We start from the raw sequence: 25,640 nt of genomic DNA, 5'->3' as shown, positions 1-25,640 counted from the left end.
CAGTCACCAGTCACACTTACATCAGGTCAGGATGGAAGTGATGCAAGATGGCACAGAAAGCAAGACCGTTCCTCCAAGAGGTGCTGAAATTGGTGATCCGGACACCTTTGTGGTCCTGAGTCATTTCCTGGCACCACTTCAGAAGAGACTGGCTAGACATCACCAAGCTGGGACTGGCAGAAATACTCTGAAACACACAACATGTTTGTTTTCACCTGGACTATACCGATACCGGCCAATTGGCACACACATTTTGGCAGGACTGTTTCCTAAGGGATGCAACTGTGGATCACACACACGGTGGCTCCATCGTCCACCTCATAGCACGTGTAAAGTTGTGTTCACATTTAAGTTGAACCGCTCCGACCATTTGACCTGTGGCATCTAGATGTGTGTCAGCCAACCACAGATCTTGCAGGGCCAACATTACAGTCTTGATTCAGCCACTACTACTGTTTGTTACAACAGCCGTAATCTGTTTCTTATAGCATCCATTGTTTTGGTTCCATAACCGGAGCAACTGTGTCCATACCAGCTACCTATGATTTTTAGATGGTACTGAATAAAGAAAAGCAGTGATGTAAAATCCTTAGAGAAACACAATCAATACTAAGTTTGAATGATTGGAACCAGTAAAGTTTAACTCAGGTGAACCGTCGACGGAAAGAACAACAGGACACAGGAAACAGAACAAGAAAGACTTTACTTACTTCAGCCGTAGCCGACTCATCTGCTGCTTCAAACTGAAGTTCCACTCCTGAACCAGTCAGTGGGTGGCTGCGAACTGGATCAACTGGAAGTGAGGATTCTCCATTTTCTCTTTGTCTGAAGCATAAAATAAAATAAAGTTAGAGCTTCTACAAAGGTGTCTGTATAAGTGCGTTGCGCAAGTCAGATGGGTTTTAGACAATGAAATTAATTTCTCTGCAGTTGATGGATATTAATGCGAGTAAAACAGATGTTTCAGATATGACAGGTCCCCCCATGCTTGTCTCATCTTACCTGTCATTCTCTAAACCACCAGCAGCTACATCTACAGAAACAAAGCCAAAGTCCAACTCTTCGTCTCTCAAGTCCTTTTGTAAAGTCACTTCCACTGCTTTGCCTTGTTTATCATTCTGGACATGCAGCCAGTCATCTTCAGCAGAAGCACCCGAGGAAGGGAAAGACCTCTTAACCTCCAGGTCCTTCAAAACACAGACCATCTCAGCTGGTTCTTTACAGTCATCTCGGACAGTTTCCTCCGTGTAGGCCCATCTTGTCATGATTTCATCTAGCATTTTCTCTGTGTCAGCATTTCCATTAAAATGTGGCAGAGGACAGCCGTCACCCCCTTGTGCCATCCGTTCATCATCACCTCCTTGGACTGTAACAAACCCTGCCTCAGAGATCACACTTGAGCACACTGATGTTGTGTCCTGGCTGGTGAACGAAGTTTCAAGGTCAGCATCATTTGATTCAACTTCTGACGGAGACAGATCGTCCACTCGCGAAGATCCGCGTGAATAGCTCGCACTGAGACGCTTCTTGGTCCGGGGCAAAGGAAACAGCAAACCCGAATGCTCGTTCTCCACATCAAGCTCCACCTTAGCTGGAGAAGTAGAACCGTCATGCTCAAAGAACGAGCCGCTGAGGCGTTTCTTGACTCTGGGTTTTGGTACAGGCAACAAGGAATGCCCTGGAATGTCCTTTCTCAGACGCACAGCAGGAACTTCAAGAGATGCAGAAGGCTGATCCAGCAAAGGGGCTAGTTCTCTGGTGTCACCCACAATAGGCAATTCTTGTTCTTGGTTTATGGATCCTATCTTTTCTGTAAGGTCATCATTCATAGTGTTTATAGTGAGGTCATCTGGAAAGGCACCACTTAGACGTTTCCTAACGCGTGCCTTTGGAACAGGAGGATGGTCAACACTCTCTGAGTTTGCAACATCAACCGAGCTGTCTTTGTCTCCTACGGCAGCTCTTTGAACGCCAATGACGCTGTAGGTTTTCCCAAACTTTCCTGATAGATATCTGTTGCCCCTCTTCGATAGACGAATTTTCTTTATTATTGAAGAACTGCCTGGTGGCTCCAAATCCAGTCTCTCCACATCTGGTTGAGTTTTCGTTGATTCCATGAGGGTCGGCTCACTGTGTAACTCAGTGGGTACTTCAGTGAGCAATTCTTTGATTGGTGCCTGTGTTTCCATAAAATGTTTTTCCATAACCCGGTCACTTGCATCTGCAAGTATAGAACTTATTGTAAGTGACAGTTCTGGTATCAGTGAAGCATCACAGGTATCAGACAGAGTTTTCTCCAAATTTGGAGGCATAATCACATCAGTAACTTTGGAGGATGTTTCTTCTTTTCTCTCTTCTGAGTCACCTGGGGCAGTTTTACTCATTGCTTTGGGAGGCAAACTGCCATCTCTTGTTTTCACCCGAGGAGGAGCAATTACAGAACCGAGTTTCTCTGTCAGTTCAACAGATGAGCCTCCTGTCTCTCGAGGTGTATCTCTTTGTAGGTCTTGACATTCACAAAGTTTCTGCTTGACCCCAACCGTCGATTCCTTTTTGCGGTCTGGGGTTAAGCTGTCTTTCCTTCTCAAAGGGCGCAATGGAGCACAACCCTTCTCCTGATCCCGTCTTTGCAGTTGGGGTTCAACAATGCTTCTCTTTGGCTTCCTTCCCCGTTCCATCGTGATTCCAACATGCGTGGCAACCGGACTAACAGGCAAATCATTCTGGGAAGAATCCTTTTCTGCTGAATAAGACATCCTTGCATCAAAAATAGGCGACAGGTCTTCAGCGCTGGTTTGTTGAGGGCTTCGGAACAAGAAAAGATGAGCTTCAGGTCATGTGATTCTCCTGTCATGCACACAGTCCATGCACCGGAACCATGTCAAGCAATTTATTTCCACAACACAAACAGCATCCACAAACTCTCGTAAACACAGCCGAGCTTCAATACGAGCTATAACAGAGAAATGACACCCCAAACCAAAGTCATTAAGGCACAACAAAAGAGCAAATGTAATAACAACACAAATCCACTTGATTAGAATCAAACCAATCATATTTGTTTCTTGAGTTGTCACGAGGTGCAACACAAAAACGAGATGCACAGTAGATGCACTCACCAGACAGCCAATGTGGGAGAGGGTGAAAATGCTCCATCATTGTTCTTTGCATCTGACCTCTGCAGTGTATTGCCACCTTGAATTTCCACAGAATCCTGTTCATTTGTGAGCAAGTCTTCACTGTCCTCTACTTTCTCATTGTCATCCTTTGAGATTTCACTGAGGTCCGCCTCAGTGAGGGGAGGCCATTTCTTCATGCTTGTATGTACTAAATGTCCAGTGTCCCCATCAGATGAGGAAAGTACCTCGCCATTGTCAACCAAGTCTCTCATGTAGGGCTCAATGTCTGACGGACTTTCAGACTCTTTCTTTTCAGAAACCTTTTCAAAATGGTCATCAACAGGAGAGATTTCCTCTGCAGGACTAGGCCCATTCAAAGAACCTGACAAATCCTTTTCCACTGAGTGAACAGACTTTTCTTCGGACACAGCCTCGGCATGGGAATCAACCTCTGCTAGAGGGGAGCTGGAGGGGCCCAGAATGGATGCTACAGTTTCATAACTGTGAGAAATGGACAATGAAATGGATGAAATGGGGAATTATTTTTAGACATAGTTCTTTGATTGTTAGTGGATGTTTCTGACAGATAGTTAAACAAAACTACTAATGCACCAAGCAAATTATGACTAAAATTATGATAATACCAACAAAATGCAAGAAACAGTGTTTTAAAACGAAGACCTCTTTTCCAGAACAACATGAAGATGAATAAAAGTGTTATTTCCTTGTTTAAACAGACTGTAAAGTGCTGTTGAGCCACAGGCCTTGCTGAGGGTCGGGTTATAAAAATATTTTTTTTAATCATAATGTATAAAATTACATTTGAGCAATGCATGCAGAACACCGACACACGTCTTACACTTACCCTTTGTGTAAAACCCCCACAATAGTTTTGACTAATCCTGAACCTTCTTTCTTCGCAGACAGGGCTGGATCTGGGCTTTTTAAAGTTACCGTTCCCTCTGTTTCCAACACCTCCCATCCTACGATTCCCTCAGCGGGTGCTCCTTCATTCATTTCCTGCGACACTATCTTTTGGTTTTGACACTCTCTGAGGGCCAAGTGTAAAGAAACATATTATTATATTGAGATAAATCCTCTGACTTGTTAACAAATTAAACTGCAATAAACATGCAAGGTAGACATCAATTAGTCATGCGGTCTTTAGACACCTAAATAGGTTATCTTGCAACTATCCTCTGGAATTAAAAGGGCAGCCATGTCATGGATTAGCAGTGCACCCCCTTCACATGACAAACCATCAGTCAATGCTACTCAGAATCACTGCCAGAATCACAGCAAGCACTGCATGTCCCTGACTTACCCATCATCTAAAGATAGATCTAGACTTTGACTTGAACTTTCCTTGTATTCCTCCACTGTTACAAGAGCAAACACAATGAAAATCCAAGAGCAATATACAGACTTGGTGATGGTGAAACTGACTTTGCTCACCATGTTCTGTGCTTCGTGTGGTTGTACACGTCGAATCAACAACCTCATGTAATTCATTATTATCTTGCAGCACTGATGGCAAGTTTTCGGTTGGTGTTTCATTTCTAGGGGGTGAAATGCTGGGGAATCCAGGGATTTTAGTCTGCTGCGGACAGGTTGGAGCCACTGCCACCATGTCCTTCATGTCAACTATCTCATTCGTCCACAATGGCAGATTATCGCTGCTTAGAAGTGTCACTGTGTCAGCCATCCTTTTACTCAGCAATGTTCCTGGTGTTTCACCAGCTGTCTTAGACGTAAAGCTGACAGTCCTTGCTGATGGGAAACCAGGAACACATGAAACACATGGAGCACATGCGTACAAACTGGCCATGTTTGGTGATATGTTATTTATTTCAGCTGAAGGAAACCCAGATACTCTTGCCTTTTTAGGGCATGTTAAGACCAGACTGGTCATGTTTTTTGCTTCATTGGAGTATAACGCCGCTCGCACTGTCACAAATGGGTGTTTGCTTTTCGTCTGCGCCTTTATCACAACAATATCTTCTTCAGACAGCGTCTCTCCACGGGTGACAGAAGAAATGGATGGAATTCCATGAATTTCTGAGATATTTGGGCAGCAATGTGCCAAGCTGACCATGACTGGCTTATCCCTCTCTTTGGTTTTAGGCGCAGAGGGGAATCCTGGAGTCCTGGAAGCTTCTGGGCAACAAGGTGCAATGGCTACTCCTGTCTTCAAGGGTTTTTCATCTTTAACTGACATATCTAGTCTAAACACTGTCTTCTTTGGAAACTTAGCAAGTAAGATGTGTTGCCCAGAAAACCACTCTAATTCCAGACACTCTTCAAGGGAGGAACATCCAGAACATCCTGATGTCTTAGGACACATGGGTAAAAGATTCTGCATACCATATCTTGGAACTGATGGGAACCCTTTAATCCTGGACATCATTGGACACGAAGGTGTGATTGCCACAGCAGTTTTGAAGATTTCTTTACATTGGTCCAGAGTGTCGTCCTTAAAAAGGGTTTTCTTTGCAAACTTATCACAGAACAAATTTGTCTCAAAAATCCAATGGAATTCAAATGCTCCTTGTAATGATGGGGATCCGGGGCAAGTTGACCGTTTGGGAGAGACTGGTAGGAGATTCTGCATTTTGTAAATGGGAGCCGATGGAAATCCTGGAATCCGTGATCGAGGCGCACACGAGGGTTCAATACCAACAGACATTTTCCAAATATCTCTATTCAGAGAATCTGTCCGCAAAGATTTCTGCTTTGTGGGCTTCTCACACAAAATCTGAAACCCAGAAAGCCACTGGGATTTGAAGCCTCCTTCAAGGGCAGGATATCCTGAACATTTGGATTGTTCAGGGCAAACATGAATGAGATTCTGCATTTGGTAGATGGGAGCGGAAGGGAATCCAGGTATCCTGGACTTACTTGCACAAGAGGGTCTCATTGCCACAGCATCTTTCAGTCTTTCACCATCTTTACTTTGACCATCTTCCATAAAACGTGACTTTTTTGTGGGCTTGTCAAAAATGATACTATCTAAGTCCCACTGGAATTTCAAGGTATCTTGTAAGGAGGGAAATCCTGGACACGCTGATTCGCTGGGACAAACAGGAGCAAGCTTATGCATGTAGTATCGATGAACTGATGGAAATCCTGCAATCCTGGACTTATCAGGGCAAGAATGTGCAATAGCCACCGCTGATTTCAATATGTCTACGTTTTCATTTCGTTTTGAAACAGCTTCGATCAAAATCTTGTTCTTTGAACATTTGTCAAACAAAGTGTCTTGTTCTGTGAACCAGGGTAACTCATGAGATGTCTCCAGACAAGAAATTCCCGGCAAGTTTGATTTTTTAGGGCAAGTGGCAATAAGGCTAAGAATATTAAAACGCGGAACTGATGGGAATCCAGGCTTCGGAGCTCTGGCGCAGGAAGGAACTATAGACAGCATATTTTTGCTGTCTTTCCCAGCAGATGTGTCAATGACCTTTAAACAAGTCTCACTTTGTTTTATGCGGGTCGGTGCTTCTCTTGGACAAATCCAATCACTGTTCTTGTAGCATTTAAGAGACGCAAAACCAGGTATAGCAGACTTTACGGGGCACAGGGAAAGAATGTTTACCCCATTCAGGTTCTCACACACTTTACAGACATTTGGATTGGACGGAAATCCTGGGATACAAGACATTTTGGGGCACAATGGAATGATGGAAACCATTCCTTTTGTTTCCTCTATATTCGGATATGATGAGGCAAATATTAACCTCCTCTTGGGGATTCTCTCAAAAATGGATCCTGAAGCAGTTACCCACCCAATGGTGGAATCTCCATGAACTGATGACCAGCCCGGAATTTTTGAGACTTGAGAACACTGACTGTAAAGACTAGGACTATTATATCCCAAGGGGATATCCGGAGGGGTCGGACGAGAGGGGAATCCTGATGTGCGTGCCTGTTGAGGACAGGATGGGGCGTTCAAAAACATTGTCTTAAACAGCTTGTTGTCTTCTCCCAATATGTTAATATGTAATGGGTGTGACTTAAAGCCATAATCAAGCAACACATCCTTGGTAGTTGTCCATTCCTTCATCTTATGAAATGATGGAATTCCTGGAATTCTTGACACCTTCACACATAAACTTGAAAGACTGACCATATTTGGCTTCTCACTTGTTGCAGCACTTTGTTTGGGTAAAGAAGGAAAGCCAGGGATGCAAGACTCTCTTGGGCAGATTTGTGCTAAAGAAATAGCATCTTTAGTGACTTCAGGTACAGTGTCATCCATTGATATCCCTGATTCCTTTTTGCGCTCACGTTTGCACAAGGTTTGTTGATGTAGGTGATGGTTCCAATCCATACAGGTAGCTACATTCAAAGATGGCAAACCAGCAATGCTGGAGACACCTGGGCACGAAGGACGGAGGCTCAAAGAGGCATCCAGGGTGTAAACTCCAGTAGATGTCAGGGAATATGGAAATCCAGGGTTACATGCTTTACTTGGACACGTTGGTGCCAGCAGTGGCATGGTCTGTAACTCATCATCACATAAATGGTCTTTCACAACAAAATCGTGGACGGTTGCATTCATAACTTCAAACGGCTGGGCCTTTATCATCCAGTCTTTCCTCCGACAGTCCTCCAGCGATGGAATACCTTGGACACAGGAGTTTTTCGGACATGATCTTGAAAGTCTGGTCATATTCCATCCATGATGTGGCTGTGAAATTGAAGGCATGCCTGATATGTAAGAAATATTTGGACAAGTTTGTCCCCATTGTACATTGTTCTCATTCTCTATCTCTGCTGGCGTGTTATTAATTATGAATGGCTTAACACTTTTCTTCCGCAATAGTGGCTCCTGATGACATACCCAAGGTCTTTCTTCGCCTCCAGTGATGGATGGTAAGCCGGGTACACCGGATATACTTGGACAGGATGAATACATGGTCATCATATCAAATCCAAGAGTCACAGATCCAGAAATGTCAGCGACGTTTGCATCACTGGGATGTGTTTCCAAACATCTGTACTGTGTTTCCTTCTTTAGGGAGTCCATTGTATCTGTCTTGGGACCTGGGGGATCTGATGACGAGGAGGGCAGTGGACCAAAGTCAAGCTGCTGAATCAGTCCAGGCTCAAGTTTCTGACCACTTGAGACAGGTAATGTGTGCACTATTTCATTATGCAGAACATCTTCTGTCAGGTTTGACTTCTTCAGAGGTAGCTCTTCCCAAACAGTGTCTTCTGAGGATAGAATTTTGTCTTTCGTCCCCTTCGGTAGCTCCTCCCACTCAATAGCCATGTCTGTCCCACACACCTGTGCAGGCTCATGGCTTGTAGGGTAGGAAGGTTCACCGACATCTGGACATGATGGATGTAGCAATATCATCTTTTCAGCTCTAGAAGGAAAGTACATTTGTTTTTACGATAAAAAAAAACTAAAAATACACTGCTACCATCCAATCACAGCACACAAGCCGAACTTCCGCCAACCTAAAGACAGCAGTCATTTTCCAAGGAAATATAAATGCAAACAGCAGCAATAAGAGACTATATTAAGCACACAAAGCAGAGTCAATCCCTTCTCTTGTCAGGAGAAGCCTTGGCCATGCACTAAACTGTGTTCAGCAGCATGCTGACATCCAACTCTACACCAATGCCTTCAGCCAAGCGATGTCTTGCCAACTTCATACAGCATGAAATTTTCATAGAAATGTAATCGGAAATACATTGTTTCTTTTCCATGTAGTAATTCTCACCTCGCACTGAGGTCAAACTTTGAAGGCCAAAATCCAAGTGCTCGTATGAATCATCTATGTATCAATATAAGTGTGTAGTTAACATGCGAACAGGTGATCAGTGACCTGGTACCCAATATTGTCCACAAAGGGCGGCCCGGTGCAGGCGCAACCAGTCTGTACTGAATATATCATGGGTCTGATGCTACTTATTTAACAGCATACAAGCCATGAGTGGTTGACCGGAAATGTAAAGTCAAAGGTACAGCTGGAAGTGCACGAGAGAACAGTTTCTAGTCTGGAAATACCTCCATAGGTCTGACTCATCATTACAAACACAGAGAACTCAACTAGAACCTTGTTGGGTAGATACAGAGCTCTCAATGTTGAAATAAACTTCAACAAACTTCTTGGTGCATTTAGAAAGTCAGGAAGCATCATGCTAATTACAGTCATGTCACAAGCGTAATACTAACAAAGTCACATTCAGCCTTATGTCACTTACACGCATATGCAAGTAAAGAAAAAGGCTACAAAACTTTCTGATGTTAGGTGTATTAAATAAGTACAATGAGCACCAAACAGAGTTGCGCAGGCTGCAAATACAAGCATCAAGACTCACCCTTTCACTGACTTATTTTCACTCTCCTCATTTGGAGAGATGTTGCCCCAAGAATCCTCATTTCCTCCCTTCAAGGAACTGCTCTCATTTGGAGTTGGAGCGGCTATAAACTGATAATGTTTGCCTGATGCTGTGATGTTTTGCTCCTCAGTAAAAGGAACCTCTAGTAACTCTGGTGGGGACGGACTATATGGCCATCCCAATGCTGAAGAGTGGACATGTGTTGATGGGAGGCCTAGCATCGAGGCTTCCTTTGGACAAGATGGTACAATATTAACATTATTTGGAAATGGAATCCTGGGTGTAGCACTGGAGCCACAATCAGAGGACGCAATGGGACAAATAACTTTAAGTCTATCCATTGCAGAATAAGTGAGAGAATATCTGTGCTGAGCTATGAGCCCGTCTGGCCAGCCATCTACTTTGAGAATAGGGTTCACAATTCTTGAGGGGAAACCAATGATATGTGACTGTTCTGGACAACACTGCACCAGCTCAACCACGTTTGGATTTTTTCCTGCCTCAGCGTCAGGCACTTGGATACGAGGCGCTGATGGAAACCCAGGGTTAAGTGCCTGCATGGGACAGGATGGCCGCATGCTGAGCATTATTTCTCTCTGTTGGACAGGAAGTGTTGGAAGACTGAAATCCTGGCAAATGTGTGCTAACGTATGAGCTAAAGGTCTTTCCCATTGTGCACTTGTCCCCCGATGCCATCCATCACAGTCACTGACAATAGTCAGTGCAGGAAGGCCAAGTATTTTGCTCTGCTTACTAAATGTGGCGGAGGTCTTAAGCATGCTCAGAAGCGGTTTACTTAGGGTTTCTACTTGCCTTCCTCCTAACTTAGAGGGAATTCCAGGAATGCCAGATCGTTTGGGACAGGCAGGCAACATGGACACCATAATTCTGACCGATGACTTCTCTCTCAAACCAAATTTATAGTTCAGAATTGCCAATAGACTATCAAAGTTAGGAACTGGTCTCTCCCATATGCGGCTCTTAACTACATTCCATTTGGTTTCATCCACTTGCATGTGAATCTTTGAGGGCATTCCACAAATACTGGAGTACTTTGCTATGGTAGACTGCAGATCCGTCAGGACTGGCACATGGGGGAGGTTTGGAGTTAGTCGGGAAGGAAATCCTGGTGAGCGAGCGACCTGTGGACAGGTGTCTAAAGCTGAATGAATCCTTTTCAATATATCTCCATCAAAGCTCAATATATATGTGTCATCTATCTGGCAACTGATCAAACGTCTTTCAGGGGATATCAAGGCGAGTTTCTCCACCAGCCATTTTGAATGTGCCTGAATAAACTTTGTTGACATCCCGGGGACTTTTGAATCATTTGAACAGCTGGAAAGTAAACTTAGCATAGCTGTGCGGGCATAGGTTGGAGTCAGAGCAGATGGAAACCCTGGGACTTGAGTACTTGCTGGGCAAGAGGGCAACGTTAAAAACATTTTGGCAGCTGTAGGCAAATCGCAGTATGAAACAGAGCGTGAAATCATGACCTGCCTTTTTGCCACTGAGAACTGAAAGTGAGAGCTTCTATCTGAGACTGGCTGTTTAGCACTGGTTAAGCACTTCTGAACTGACTGTGAAGGAAAACCAGGGGCTCTGCTCTGTTTTGGGCAAGATGGCATGATATTAACCATTGTGGATTTTGGTTGAGGAGCAGAGGGAAAGCCAGCACCCTTAGCGTTCTCCGGACAACTACTCAATATATTTACCATATTCTGAATGCATCTCGGATCATTTGGGATCCAATGAGTGATGCAAGCCTGCAATTTCTTCTCTGGTCTCACCTCAGTTAGCCACTTCAAGTCATTCCAGACCTTGGTTAAGTTATAGTTCTGACCTATGGAGGGCATCCCAAAACTTCTGGAATGTATAGGGCACGAAGGAGCAAGATTGATGTTACTGTATCTACCTTTCTTTGATTCAGCGAATCTAGCTGCTTTCCAGATTTTAAGAGAATGTGACCGCAGCATTTCTACTGAAAGCTTGTTCATGTTTTTAGCCACTTCCGGGAAAACATCCAGAATAACCGTAAAACTCTTAGTAAGGTGTTTTGGGATTAAAATATGATCACATTCCTTAAATCTGGTGCTTTGGTGACAAGCAGACTCTGTAGACGGCAAACCGAAAACGTCACTTTTTCTTGGACAAGTGGCCAAAATTCCAGTAACGTTTACATTTTGCGCTGACACAGACACCTTGCATTTCTGTTTTGGAGCTGAAGGAAAACCTGAAATCGCAGCCTCTGGACATGAAGGTAACATATTTGTTATCATGTTAATATTATCTTCAACACAGCATGAAACGTCTTTAATTGTCACAATACCACTTTTTGGTTTGCGACCTGCAATAACAAGTCCAATGGTCTTCCAATTTTCAGCCGGGGTGGTTGACACTGTCTTACACGGCATGCCACAAATCCTAGTGTGTCTGGGGCATGTGGGAACAAAACTGACCATATTTGGTGTCGCTTGCGTTTGCTGCGGTAAGCCAGAGGGAAATCCTGGCACACACCTCTTCTTAGGGCACGTGGGCAGAAGAGCCACCATGAGTTCCATCATATCACCATCAGTATGCTTCCAACTACAGATAACTGGGTAGCTACGATCACACGCTTTCATCAAGATACAACCTTTTGCCCATAAAATCTCATAATATTCAAATCCTGATCCAGAGGATGCATGCCCTGGAATTCTGCTCGTTTTGGGGCAGGTGGGCAAAAGCCGAGCCATTGTTGGTTCACATTCCAGAGGAGAGGGAAGCCCGTTGGACTTTGTACAGGTGTGCCTGATGCTAACCATTTTCTCAATCTCTGTATGACCTTTGTAAGGAGAAGGAAGAGAATCTGGGAACATCACAGGCGCAGTGCGCTGGATTTTAAACATGAACTCCTCATTAGGCCATGAAACTACTTGCTTCTGATGGCGAGATGGAAGCCCAGCAACATTAGAGTATTTGGGGCAGCTTAATAGTGATTCTATCATGGTTGGCTCTCTGACTGATTCTTTAATCTGAGGCACTGGCAGGGAGCTCGTAGTTAATTTACAAGAGTAACTCTCTTCTGAGTTGTTTGGTGTAGATTCCCTGTACGGATGCTTTTCTACAGTGAGTGAAGAGCTTGGACTTGTAGGCTTCAGGGTAGCAGTGGACATGTTCCCCAAAGACAGTGGCATATCATTTGAACCCACTCTCAAAGTTGAGTTGTTACAAGATGAACCAGTATCTTTTGTGCAGGCAAGTGAATCTGGCGTGTTTATGTTTTCCATTAATACGTTTGTTTGTAGCGGTGCAGGGGCGTGGCCAAAACAAGGATCTGATTTCGCAAAGGTTTGCTGGGCTACATTTGCATTGTTTTTTTCCATGAAAGGTTCTGACAAGGCAAGGTTCATTTTCAGAACCTCAGTTTGCTGTTTCTCCAGTTGATAGCTTTTTACGATTGTAAAACCTCCCGATTGGGCAACTGGGTTTCTGTACCTGACTGTAGCAATTTGAGGTGAGTGCAACACAGGGTTGGTTTGGGACGAAGCCGGTGGTTGGAGGTGGGCAGGTTCCGCTGGAGGAGTATGATTTCTTAGTTGAACAGACATTTTTGACAAGTGAAGTTGTGGATAAACCACATTCTCACAAGTGTATGAACAATGAATCGCACCACATGTATTCTGTTTCTGTTCTTGAGTGGAAGGGAAGGAAGACTCTAATTTTGGAAATATCTCTGCCTCCCTCAGCGGTTGGGAAGACCCTAAATGTTTTGTTCCTTGATGTAAGGATGGCCTGGCACTAAGGGGAACAAGGGAGGCCATGCTCTCAGGTCTGAGGGACAAAAAAATAAAAATGGTTATTAGATTATTAGGGGATGTTTCAGCGTCACATAAGCCACAACAAATGGAACTCCTTAAGTGAGAAGCATCCAGGCAAATGTGCAATGCCTGCTGAAACTATAATGAATACATTTAGCCAAATATCACCATAAACAATTAGAACAAGACAAGCTGAGAGGGGTAGGCTGAAGAAGGCAATATCACCAGTCTGCGCCAATGAACAGCAGCACACAACAGCTGATGATGTCATGCAGGAGCGAAATAGAGAGGAAGAGGAGGAGGGGCTTAATAATATGGCGGCACACACACTCCCAATAACAACAAAGATACGACTTTCTAGAGTAAATCCAGAACAGCTCCTCCGTGAAACCATGCGGTAATGAAGTCAACATGCCTGACGTGACATTTACTATCTGATCTTGAATTCAGACAAAACATTAGCATGGATTATTTACGTCCAATAATCCATGCTAATGTTCTTCCAACCAACCTAAATGACAACATCAGACAGCCATTTAAAAATGCCAGTCAAAATTAGGTTTCACCACCGAGATAGTTGGGATATTTCGGCTCAGGTTTGGTGACCAAGGCACCAGAACTTTTCCCCACGTTGAACTTTCTTACATTACACGTCAACATAACTAGAAAGAATACCGAACAAAATGACAGCAACGTTACACCAAGCACTTGTTCCTGTGTATGACCTACATACACATGAACCATAAGTTGGATGGTGTGGTCAGGTTTGAAAGTGACGGACTGATGACCAGGACTCCATTTCTTTATGACCACGAGATACAATCAAATGAAGACCAGTATCCCAGATGTGCAGTACAGCTTTATTGTGCAAAGCACCAGTGCATGTCTCAACCATTCCAAAAACAAGTGTCCAAATTAGCAAATGTTGATAGATCAGTCACAACACCACAAGCTATACAGTGCATGTCACTGGAGGCACGAGGAGTGATGTGATTAAACTCTTAGTCAACATGCATGAAAACAAAAAACAACACTCAAGAAACCAATGGGTGCAACAACCATAACATGAAAATTGTGGTTTTCAACTTTCTCGCACTGAAATTGATGGCACAAATAAGCACTGTCTGCAGCATGTGTTCAGTAACTAACTGGATATGGCTCTAGATTGAGTTCCCCCAGTGTTTGTATTAACAACATTGTTGCATTGACCCCAGCCAGGGTCGTGACCTGACCCTGGCTGGTTCACGAAAAATGGCAGACGACTGAACACTTCCAGCAAAACAACAAAACCGTTGCACCGAAAGATTTCTTTATGGTCAAAACACAATCCGTTTTTAAATAAACTCCACCTACCCCGCTGCTGCACGGACGACCTCTATTCCGAACTGTCCATCTTTTCTATGCTGAGTGGCTCGAGCTGGCTCTTGTCGCCGGAGAGGCAGAATGGGGTCAGCACCTGAATTTAAGTGGCATGGAATCAGATGAGCTATGCTGACTCTCTGCAAAGACACTGTCAAATACGCTGCTCGGCTTCCACTCACTTGTAGGAGAACACTGATTTTCTTCTTCACTCAGAGTGCTCAGCTGCCGCTTTAATTCTACAAGAAAAAGAAAAATGGAGGGATGAGATTTTTGATGAACACCCAGGAAATTCATGCAGTGGGATGTATTTCTCCAGGATGAGAGTCATGTCAACCTGAGGGCTGATTATTGATGTAATGGTCAAATATAATGTATATTTCTATTTGGATTTGGATTCATTTTTTTTGTGATATACACAGACACATAAAACGAAAACAACACAGTGACGACGGCGCCTTGCTTTAACTGCATAAAACCACAAGGAGGCACCAGGTTACCATACAAGCACCTTCCATAGAAAACATGGCAAAGACAACAGTCATATTTTGGTTTCTTATACCTGCAGCCTTATCACTTGTGGATGGCATTTGGGATACATGAGACTTAGGAAGAAGAGGTGGCCCGGGACGCTCAAGAAGAGAATGAGAACTTAGATGGGTTGCTGAGGGGGGCTGCACTGCAGCAACAACCTGTGGCCTCCAGGATGGAACAAATCCAGACCCCCCCTCTTGTTTGTGCGCCAAAGAGGGGCCAAATGTTGCACAGGAAGAAGCTGACAGAGAGGAAGAGAAATGAAATATGATGGAAAGAAAGACAAGCAAAATAAGGAAGAGGACAGATTACACAGCCTTTTAGTTACCCGAGCATAACCGTTGTTAAAAAGTATGTTTGGAAATTGAAGAACCTCGCCTTGGTGCGCCTCAATCATGCTGGAAGAGTGGAGGTTAGCTTTCAGTGGGGTTATTATTCACAGCCGTGTAGCACGTAGTAAATCTTGCAGTGCACTCACTATGGCCAGCTTCAAATGAATGGAGGGAGGAGGTGGCTGCATTCATGCTGGACTGTGTAGTTGCTAAGGAATAAAATATTTCCCTTTGAGTCGCTCCGTCCCTCTGGTGGAAACCCTAGTCATAATGTTTTGCACTTTAACAGAAACAATAAAAAGCCTGTACATGAGCCTGGCATGCCAACGAGTGAGTCCAACATAGCTAACGTCCAGGTACCTTGGCAATCCGTCAGGTACTTATAATGGATTTATTATATATGTATTACTAATTATGAATTTTTGGATTAAGAATTATGTCTGGTTATCAAGTTAATAACTGAATACCAACACTTTCATATACAGTTGCAACATGGTTTTTCTTCATTCACTCTCATCTGACACTGTCTATTCTTTTGCACTCTAGTACTGTATTAATGTAAGATTTGAATTTCAAGTGTCACAGACCACTTCAGTAGATGCGGTTAAATACAGAGAGTAAAGTAGCATTACATGGCGTCTCTATTCTCTGTCTTTTTTGCAGAACATCATGTTGTCCCGAACCAGAGAGGTGTAGAGACTTAGGAGAGAGAGCGGACTGCGACAGAGGAGCCGGACATTTGGGAGGCCGCCACTCACTCTGCCAGGAAGCTGGACAAGGAAGCAGAAGGAGAGGAGAAAGATAAAGGAAAGATGGACAGAAGGCGTGAGGCTTGTTTTGGACTCCTGATACCTGCATCAGGGGCAGATGGGAGGCTGGTGGGTCGAGTGAAGGAGGCGCCTGAATCTCCTATAGAGCGGGTTTTGAGAAGTCGGGGTGCCGGAGCAGGAGGAGGAGGAGGGAAGCAGGTGAGAGGAGCTGAGGATGACGACGAAGAGGAAAAGGAGGGAACACTCAGGGCTCGAGAGCAGGCTATCGTGGGTGCGAGAAAATAATGCAAAGGTGAGTTTGTGGGACAATTCCCAAACTAAGAACACTTGTTCTCATTAACATGTTGGCAACTGCAAACCGAAACGTACAGTACATGTGGGAATAAATAAGTTCCTGTCCTTCTGCAGTTCTGCACTCAATCTGTAGCTACTGGTGTTTGAGTCATAAGGCACTCATAAACACTCATTCACTCGCAATAACAACTACCTAATAGCCAACAATCAATGCTGCTCCTCATTCGTGAAGTTAGGCGCTAGATTTCCGACTGGCCAACTGACACTCCACAGTTTCATCCACACATCCATGGCAACATCTGGCAACATGCTCACTTCACAAACTTGATCTTACACAAGAGACAGACGTATCACATTTGACTACACATCCAACAAAAGAGAGACGAGGGACACCGTAATCTGAAGGCCAGCTTCTCGGTACCTGTTTGAGAGGCCTCAGGAAGTGATGGGAGGTTGAAGGAAGGATCGGAGGGAGGATTAGAGAGAGTAGAAGAGGAGATGGCTCTGAGAGGAGTGAGAGAAGAGGGGAAGGAGGCCCCAAAGCCTTCAGCTGCAGAGGAGTCACAGTGGAAGCTGTGAGGTCTTCTTGGAGCTGGAAAGGCAGTTCAAGCAGACAGAAAGAGGGAAGCAACAAGAAACAAACAAGAAGCAGGTGAAAAAAAACAATGCTTTAATCATAATAATATCAGGAAACAAGCAGGGGAGGAGGTTAAACTTCTGTAGCTGGATACCTGTTCCTGAACTGCGTTGGAAGATTTTGGGGAGTGCAGGAGGGTGAGCTTGGGTAAAGGTGGGAAGTGAGTAGTCAAAGACTGAGGTTCGGCTCTGAGCACTGAGAGCTTGGGGTTTTGTTCGCAGTTGGACATGGGTGTTGGGCAGGGGGGGTGGAGATGAGAACGAGATGGCAGAGGAAAAACCCCCGGGCCTTTTCCATCTCTCCATCTCAGAGGTTACTGGATTACATGAGGGACAGATGAAGGGAGGACAGGGTGGAGTTGAAATGTTAGAGTGATATTTTAAGAGGAAGAGCAAACAAGAGAGAAGTGAAAAGAGGAAGGACATTAAAGATTAAATAAACTAAATATACTTGTATCAAAACACCTCTGTTCATGAAAAGCCTTTCCTTCTGCCACAACTCTGGCTCAGCTCATTTGCAAAGACAACAGTGTGTCAGCCCGTCATTCTGTGACTAACCAACTGTTGCAACTGGCTTTTCACATGAGGGTCTTCAACCCTCATAACCATCAGTTGCTGCTGAGAACCAAACACAGAAGCAGTGATCGACTTCAAAGATCCACACAGCCAGAACCAGAATGAGTGGCTCTAAAGCCCTTTTTAGCTTAAACAGTTCTCCATGCGTGAAAGCTTGCACAAAAGCAGAGCAGCATGGAGAGAGCCTGGGGGCTTTAGTTCATGGTCGCTGTTATGAATGCATTTTTATTTTAAGTTCATTATTCATTAGCAATTGCAGTGAAGTCATTTTGATTAAGCAGAACATATTGGCCTCAACACATCGTGATCTCCGACATAATCTGTTGAACCCAAATATATGTCAATAAAACCATCACCGATTTGCTGATTTATCTCCTAGTGGATGTCACATGAGAGATGCGTAGAACGTAACAATCTCATCTCTCACTGAAGCACAAAATGATTCTTCATTATTGACTTGGACATATTTCAGTATCCATTTCAAACGTTTCAAGGAGCTGACACTAGTTAAGGATGATTCTCTCGCCTTACTGGAGCAATATGTTACCTGTGGGGCCCAAGTCTACAGCGGGCCTCCAAGCCAGGTCATGTACTCTTGTGGTGGACGGGGCACAGTCTGTCGCCGAAAACAAAAAAAGGCCATAGAGAAATGGAAAGGGTGAGTGAAGATGAAATGAAAATGGATGGAAGGAGCAGGAGACGAGCTCACAGAAAGAGGGGGTTGATTCAGAGACACTCTCACCTGTGACTACGGTGGCTTGACCCGACCCGAAGCTGGCTCTTCTGTCCTCGCTGCCTTCGTCATCGCTGTCGTTAAAGTCATCCAGATTCCCGATGTCGCTCTGCTTAAAGCTCATCAAACTGGCCAGACTCTGCATGTCCTCGTCCCTGCAGGAGGGAGTCAGACAGATGGAAATGCCAGGCTTCGTTTCTCTCCACATCATTGGCTCATCCAGACACAGTAGCAGATTCTACGACACTGCAGATGCACGGTAACGTTCAGTCCTGCTTCCTCTTCTGTGTTTTCTGACTTTGTTTAAGGTAGACTCTACCAGTAAGTTTGTAGTCTCACAGAAACTGCCAGCATTCTAAACTATTTGTGGCTACTAAGGCATGCTATCATGCTAACAGACACACAGGATCAGTCTGAACCTCACACCAATCCAACAACATGGAGGTCCATGGCCCACTGTAAGGGCTTCAGCCTGCTCCCTCAGACACACCTCACTGATGATAGACATCCTCCAGGTCACCCTTCCTGTCTGTTCATTCCAGGCCCTGGATAATGACGCTGTGAGAATCCAGTTCACAGCAGCAACTGCACTTCATTGTCATGTCCAACAAATAAAAGGACATCTAATGTAATGTAATCCTCCATACACACCCACAGACATACAATGATAATAATTTTGGACATCAGGGTTGGAGAATCATAGACCACTACAAAGCAACGTGTCTCACTGAAGAATTGGACCTTAAGAAATTGAAGTGCCGTATTTCTCTGAGATAAAATACCACAAAACTGCATGAAGTTCAATGTAAATTGTGCCCAAACCAAATCACGATTTCATGAACTGTTTACAAGACAAGATTTGGTGAGACTTTGTCATGACCTCTCCTTCTTCTATAGCCACTGAACATCCTTCTGGTTACACTCATTCAATTGTTGAGCTCCAATGTCAGGACATTAGAGAACACTGGTTTACAAAAAAAATGCAGCCAATACCAAGAGAAGCTAAGAAATGCTTCGCTAATGCCACATCAGTGAAGCTAAGACTTACGTGGCTTTGCCCTCTTTGAGAAAGACACAGGACAAGTTTAGTTTCAGCGTGGCCTCGATCACTTTCACAGAGAGAGGTTTGAGCTTCAGCGTGACATCGTACTGCGCCGAGGTCGCACTGGCAAACTTCTTCATGTTGAGGTCAGCTGAGGCCAGCACCTTTCGACGGCCTTTGGTCTCCTAGATGGATGAAGAGAATAATGACAGCTCATTATTTCAACATTTCTTTGGCTTCAGCCTCTTTTAAGCACTGAATTTGAGGAGTAAATGCAACGTGTTCCTTCTCTGGCTACACCACGTTCATTCCTTTTATTTGAAATGAAAAGCACAGAAGTAAAAATGAAGAAAATAATCAGAATTTGTAGCCGCAGACTCACGCTCTCAAGGACAAAAGTCCAATCCTTGTCTTCAAACTCCTCAGCAGTTGGTTCCTGTTGACGAAGAAAGACTGTGATTTGTTCCTGCTCTCTGGATGTTGCATGGTGTATGTCTGAGCATCAGACCTTGAACAGAGTGACAGTGATGTCCAAGCTCTCTGGGACTTGCCACATCACCAGCCCTCGGTATGGGTTCTTTATCCCGGGCTGCCAGCTGTGGAGCTGAAGACGCAAGTGTCAGTTCATTCTGAATAATTTAAACTAGAAGGGAGTGACAAGCTGATTTCATTCAGACGATGGTGCAGAGTTAAAACGTCACAGTTGCTAAATAGTTTGTGCATCACAAGTAGCTGTGATGTTTTAACTTTTCACCATAGTTCTGGCAATAAAGACAATTAGAACCAACCACATGGTCAATTATAACAGTGCTAAGCACTAACATATAGTGCCGACACACATCTTGACAGTCAGGATTCTATGATTTGCTGTGATGCACTTTTTGCACTTCTTTTCTTATCTCCAGACTGTCTTCAATCATTGCCCTCATGTGACTCCTGCTGCAGAAGACAGTCATATATACGACCTCTCTACGGTATGTAAGTCAGGTTTCGCCAGTTTGACCACCCAAAGTAACACATGATTTCTGACATCACATGCAAATGTCAATTCCACACCTCTAGGATCTACTTAACAAGCCCCAACAGTCAGCTAAGGTGAAGATCGCACTATGAACGTCTGTATTGGATGAGGCTGAAAAGACAGAGGATGGAATGTTGGTGTTCCAGGGAAAGTTTTTTTACCTTGGTGCAGTGACGTCTGTTCCGTCTGGTCCACACCACGCGCAGTTTGTCTGGTTGCCTGGAATTAAAAGGGAGTCGATTAAATATAAATAATAATACGAACAGTAACGTTGAGTGAGAGACCAGCATTTCAGAGGTGAATGAACTTTCTCATTCATTTTGATTTTACAATGGTGCATCAAACAAGAATTCTAGCCTAGTTTGATTTTTTCCATGTTGCACATTCGTTTATGCAGTTGAAAGCTTTAGATTGTATTGAAGCCAAAGCAGTTGTGCGCAACTTCAGTGGCGTGGTGTTTTAGGTGTCGGTACTAAGCAGTATAAACATTATTGACAACTTTTGGAGTGACAGACGGTATCGACTGATGCTCAAGGCTGTAGCATCCGGTTTTGGTATCGGATGTAAAAGGGGGTATCAATCCATCCCTAACTAGTACTGTCATTCCAGTTCAGTAAGAATGAATGGAACTTTATTACTGAGGCCAAAAGAATTGCAAAGTTCCTTGGCTGCGAGTGGACCCCTGTTTTTCATGGACTCTAACTCCAGGCAAGAAAACGTGATGTTCTAGCAATACGTAGATCCATAGACATTTTCTTCAGAGAACCTGACCCCAGTAATGAATGTGTAAAAAGCTATTGTATCAGAAGAGAAATATTAAATGTGAGAGAAGGTCTGGACGAGAGGTTGTCTTTCTCCCCTCTGACAGCTTCATATTTTCCTCTCTTGCCTCATCAATGGACTGGTTCCCTTGTGACGCTGGTTTAACAATCTCAGTACAAGTCTGAACACTGGCGATGACAAATACTGAACGTAGCCGGAGTCAACATGCAACAGTGGTGTGTCATCAGCTGCATCGCTGTGGAAAGTTTCATGTCTTCCATTCTTCAGGAACAAATACACATGGTCCCTGGGTTTTCACGATCAGTGAACATTCTTTCAGTAATAGACTTGAGATTCCTGAGTACAAACAGCAACAACAGCTTCTTTGACGTGAGGGGAAATAGGTCAAGAACCCGTCGCAAAAACATGACACCTATTCTTTTTATACTTACAAGCCCAATTTAAAAAAGCAGCACTTTCATTTGGGAGTCTTTTCACTGAAGCAAAGCAAAGCTGTAATTAGAACCAAGGGCAGGGAAGTGAGATGATGAGACCACGTGCCAGTGGCATCTGCTCCTTTGGTAAACTGCTTATCACAGCACATGATTTCAGGTTTTGTTAGACCGTGCTGTGAAGGGATTTCAGGATGACAATAAGAGACACACATTAAACATGATTCAAGAGGCAGTTTGGGCGAAAGAGACCTTCAAAAGGTTCAACACATGACACAAAGAACCGTGGCGAAAGTCTTGGTTAACGGTTACATAACAGGTTTCAGACCTCAGGTCAGTGTTGCAGAAGGCACGTTCGCTCATGATCAAAGGAGAAAATGCCCTTCTGTTGCCAGGTGTGAGTATTACTGAGACAAATTCTGAAACTTGCTTTGGCTGTTGGTGCAATGAAGTATTGGGCAAAACCATAATTTATATATCCTGTATTTCCATATACAACTGGAGTGGAGTAGCTTCTGCGTTCACTGGCATATGTGTCTAACACAGAAAGCACAGGTGAGCTCAAACACACGACTATCTTGGATCTGGGAATCATCAGGTTGTTCGGCTGGTATCACATTACCATGTTCTTGTGTCCTGGAAATGTTAGAAGGCCACTTACATACTGTCAAAGACTTTCCAGGACAGTGAAAACCACAGAGGACTAGAAGCTCACACAACTGAGTTTAGGAGGTCATCCATCTGCCTGGTCCACATGTCACACATTCTCCTTAGGTGATGTAAGCAGTCACTCATGTCATTGATACGACAGTAGTGTAGGTGGAAATAGTAATCCGCCTTCAAACCAGGGCATATGTCTCAATATAACTGGGACACATTCTCATCAAAAACACTATCACATCACACGCATGATTCAGTTTGTGTTGATGGTCGACATGAAATTCAGTGAAAGTTGATGGGCTCTGCATGAGGATTATTGCTTTATTGTCTTGTTATTTTGTGCCGTTCCTCTATGATCTTTACCAATAATGCATAGCTGTCGAGCCAGAGTTTGTTCATAAGCCTCACAGTGGCATTACACGGACCGTTTCCTCTGTCATTCACAATGGCTGCATTCATTCATTTTCTTCCCCTGGAGCAGTCGTGGAGGGGCGGAGCCTATCCCAGCTCCTTGGGGCAAGAGCCAGGAGACATGCTGGGCACTTTCGAAACAGACCGGCGAGCAGCACCAACCACTGCACCACCTTGCTGCCCACTTCATGAGAAGAGAGCTGTTTAATATGCTATTTTAATATTTAGGATATTTAGGATTTAAAATGGCTATTCATTTCTAATCCAGGTTTATTCTCAGCCTGTCCAGGTTCGGTGTCAGAGCCATTGTTCGGGGCAGCTGGGTCAGAACGGTGGCACGGCGCAGACACAAAGCAATCATTTAACAGACTGCACGGCTTAAGTGTCAGTAGAGCCAATTCATCTGCAACAGAAACATGTTGATACTGGTTTGTGTGTCTCATTATTCTTCTGATGTGCAATAACAAAGTGACAGGAAGTGAGTGCAGGGTGCAAGTCGGGGCTGGAGGATTGGAAACACATGCTGACTGCAGCGTGAGTAATGATAATGGAATTAAAGAACAGCAGCAGCAAGAAGACAGAAGCAATCGCACTGAGAGCAGAGGGACCAAAAGCAGACGTGACAGAACGCCTGGCTTAATAAGGTAGTGGATGTTGACTCACACAGATGCTCTGGGCTGGTTTTGCTGCTAACTGAGGTGCCACAGGCTTTGGCACAAGCTTCCCATATTAGACCACTGCAAGAGGCTCCCATTCTTTAAAGTTATCAACAGTGTTTGCAAGATGAAAGGTCACCTTACAAAGTGTGAAAGTTTGACTTTTTTTAGCTGCAGAACTGCAGAAGCACTCAGAGGGCGGAGGCCTTATGAAAATACAAACATTAACACTTTTATTTTGATGTCAGATTTTATAAAACATTTTTTATATATAAAAGGGCAGAAAGGTGGTAGATTATTTCAAGAATAAAGGCTGTATAGGTATAAAAAAAAATGAATATTGATCATTTGTCCTTTGCCCAGATAAGTGCATCATCATGAAATCCAATATCCATATCCCCAACCACGTGAGTGAAGAATCCCAACATGTTGCCAAACCACAATGACCATGTTGTTACTCAGTATTTGGGCCTCGGTCCACCCCCCCTGTCCTGACAGGAAGTCTCACTAACTAACATCATGCCAACCATGAAAACATCCCCCTCCCCCATGACTCTGACAGGTTATAGAGTGCCCAACTGTACAGGACACATGAGTAACTTGTGAAAGCTCTTTGAAAAGTTGTCTTTTTTTTTTTATTCATGGCATGATCATAATGTAAATGAAACTGATTTTTCATTTCAATTAAAAACACAGTGAAATAAATATGTTCAACACAAAAATAAAAACAACAAGATTTTAATATTTAATAAATCAACTGTGGTGGAAATGTAGCGAATGAGGACATGAACAGAACAGAAAGTGGAGGAAAATCTTCCAAATGTGACTGTGTTTCCTTTTTATTTTTCAATCAGCAGTAATCCATTGCTACGGTGTCTTGAGTCCTTCCTTCACTGGACGAAAGACAGGTGCTCCTGAGTGACACAATTTTTCATTTCCAATTTTCATTAACAGGTTTATAATCCATGTAGTGCCATATAGACTGACAGCTTTTCAGATGGTTTAGAAATACACAAACACAAAAGAAAATGTGTGATGCGGTGCCTCTACATGGATTACTTACGATAACTTCCTTGTTTAAGCAGCCAGTACAGCCTCGGCTGCACAGTGCATTTCAGAATATGGGGCCATTTCTCCTCAGGAAGGATGGACAGAGAGTCATGTCATGCAGACAATATCAGGAGGATCTTCCTCTAAACATCTTTGTCACATGTTCTGCACAACAGCCCTTCTGTGTCTCTGTTTCGCGGTCAGGAGTGAGTGGATTTTGGGACTCTGCTATCCGCTCTGGTAAATTGGTACCACAGTAGTGGATGTGTCATCTAATCTGTGTTTTGTTATGCTGTGGGTCTAATATTCAAGTGGGCAGAAGTAGAAGATTATTTTATCATCTATGGTTTAGGCTGCACGTTATTTCTCACATCCAAACAAGCCCCACTTTCCAGTTTGAAACCTACTTTAAAATGTTAAAATGAAAATTTGTCATCCTCCTAACAATTCTGGTCCAGCTGTGCCTCACTCTTCATGTAGCAAGAGGGAGTTTGGTAGTTATGACAGGATGGCGTGTAAAAGAGCTGCCACTCTGGCATCAGCCCACATGTTAATGAAAAGGAAGTTATTGATCAGAAATTGCCCACATGGAGGAAGAATGGAATCGCAGCTGCAAACACCATAAAATGACCTTCAATATTCAGCAAGGGATGTGTATTTCTAACATATGTAAGTGACCAAAAAACATGTTGGAAACCTTGAGTTTAAAATGTTGAATGACTTAGCAGTCGCTGATATTTAAAAAGTGAAACAAGATAGGAGAAGAAAACGTGTGCAGTGGTTCCACCCAAAAACAGATGGACGTCAATTTATAGGAGACACAGCTTTGTTGTGATAATTCTGTTCACCACACCAAATGAATGAGTTGCTTTTTCTGGCAGAGGTTTTTAAATGGAGGGGCGCCGTCACTCTCTGCTCTGCCAGTGATGTCATCTGTGCACACACGTCGTTTTGAGCTTCAAACGAGAGAAATGAGGGAAGTGGTGTTTTGCAGTTTAGCTGCAGGGGCACAAACAGGTTCATCCAGCTGTGAGTCGCTCGTGAATTGGGGAGGATTTAGAGGACTCGCATCGGCGATA

The 25,640-nt window shown here is 43.8% G+C and overlaps 1 protein-coding gene across 11 annotated transcripts in view; it reads right to left on the bottom strand.

Moving 5' to 3' along the window:
* The window catches only part of ehbp1l1a (EH domain binding protein 1-like 1a), a 30,766-nt gene that overhangs the window by 4,491 nt on the left and 635 nt on the right, over window positions 1-25,640 (bottom strand). Inside the window, exons 2-20 of one of the 11 annotated variants that reach the window (XM_053859035.1) lie at window positions 20,732-20,789; window positions 20,058-20,153; window positions 19,932-19,985; window positions 19,556-19,734; window positions 18,517-18,662; window positions 16,984-17,154; window positions 16,351-16,530; window positions 16,131-16,268; window positions 15,195-15,407; window positions 14,815-14,871; window positions 14,627-14,729; window positions 9,453-13,286; window positions 4,575-8,491; window positions 4,444-4,498; window positions 3,985-4,170; window positions 3,120-3,620; window positions 1,003-2,805; window positions 711-825; window positions 21-187 (exon numbers count right to left, since the gene is read on the bottom strand). In XM_053859035.1, the coding sequence (XP_053715010.1) occupies window positions 21-187; window positions 711-825; window positions 1,003-2,805; window positions 3,120-3,620; window positions 3,985-4,170; window positions 4,444-4,498; window positions 4,575-8,491; window positions 9,453-13,286; window positions 14,627-14,729; window positions 14,815-14,871; window positions 15,195-15,407; window positions 16,131-16,268; window positions 16,351-16,530; window positions 16,984-17,154; window positions 18,517-18,662; window positions 19,556-19,734; window positions 19,932-19,985; window positions 20,058-20,153; window positions 20,732-20,789 (11,973 nt within the window). Of the gene's footprint in view, window positions 1-20; window positions 188-710; window positions 826-1,002; window positions 2,806-3,119; window positions 3,621-3,984; window positions 4,171-4,443; window positions 4,499-4,574; window positions 8,492-9,452; window positions 13,287-14,626; window positions 14,730-14,814; window positions 14,872-15,194; window positions 15,408-16,130; window positions 16,269-16,350; window positions 16,531-16,983; window positions 17,155-18,321; window positions 18,391-18,516; window positions 18,663-19,555; window positions 19,735-19,931; window positions 19,986-20,057; window positions 20,154-20,731; window positions 20,790-25,640 lie in introns of those variants that run through there. The other 10 variants (XM_053859036.1, XM_053859042.1, XM_053859040.1 and 7 more) reach the window with 10 other exon arrangements.

This window comes from Synchiropus splendidus, chromosome 3 (assembly GCF_027744825.2).
Source record: "Synchiropus splendidus isolate RoL2022-P1 chromosome 3, RoL_Sspl_1.0, whole genome shotgun sequence".
Lineage (NCBI taxonomy): Eukaryota > Metazoa > Chordata > Actinopteri > Syngnathiformes > Callionymidae > Synchiropus > Synchiropus splendidus.
Note: the sequence above shows the minus strand (reverse complement) of the source record. Positions and strands in the feature narration are given on the sequence as shown.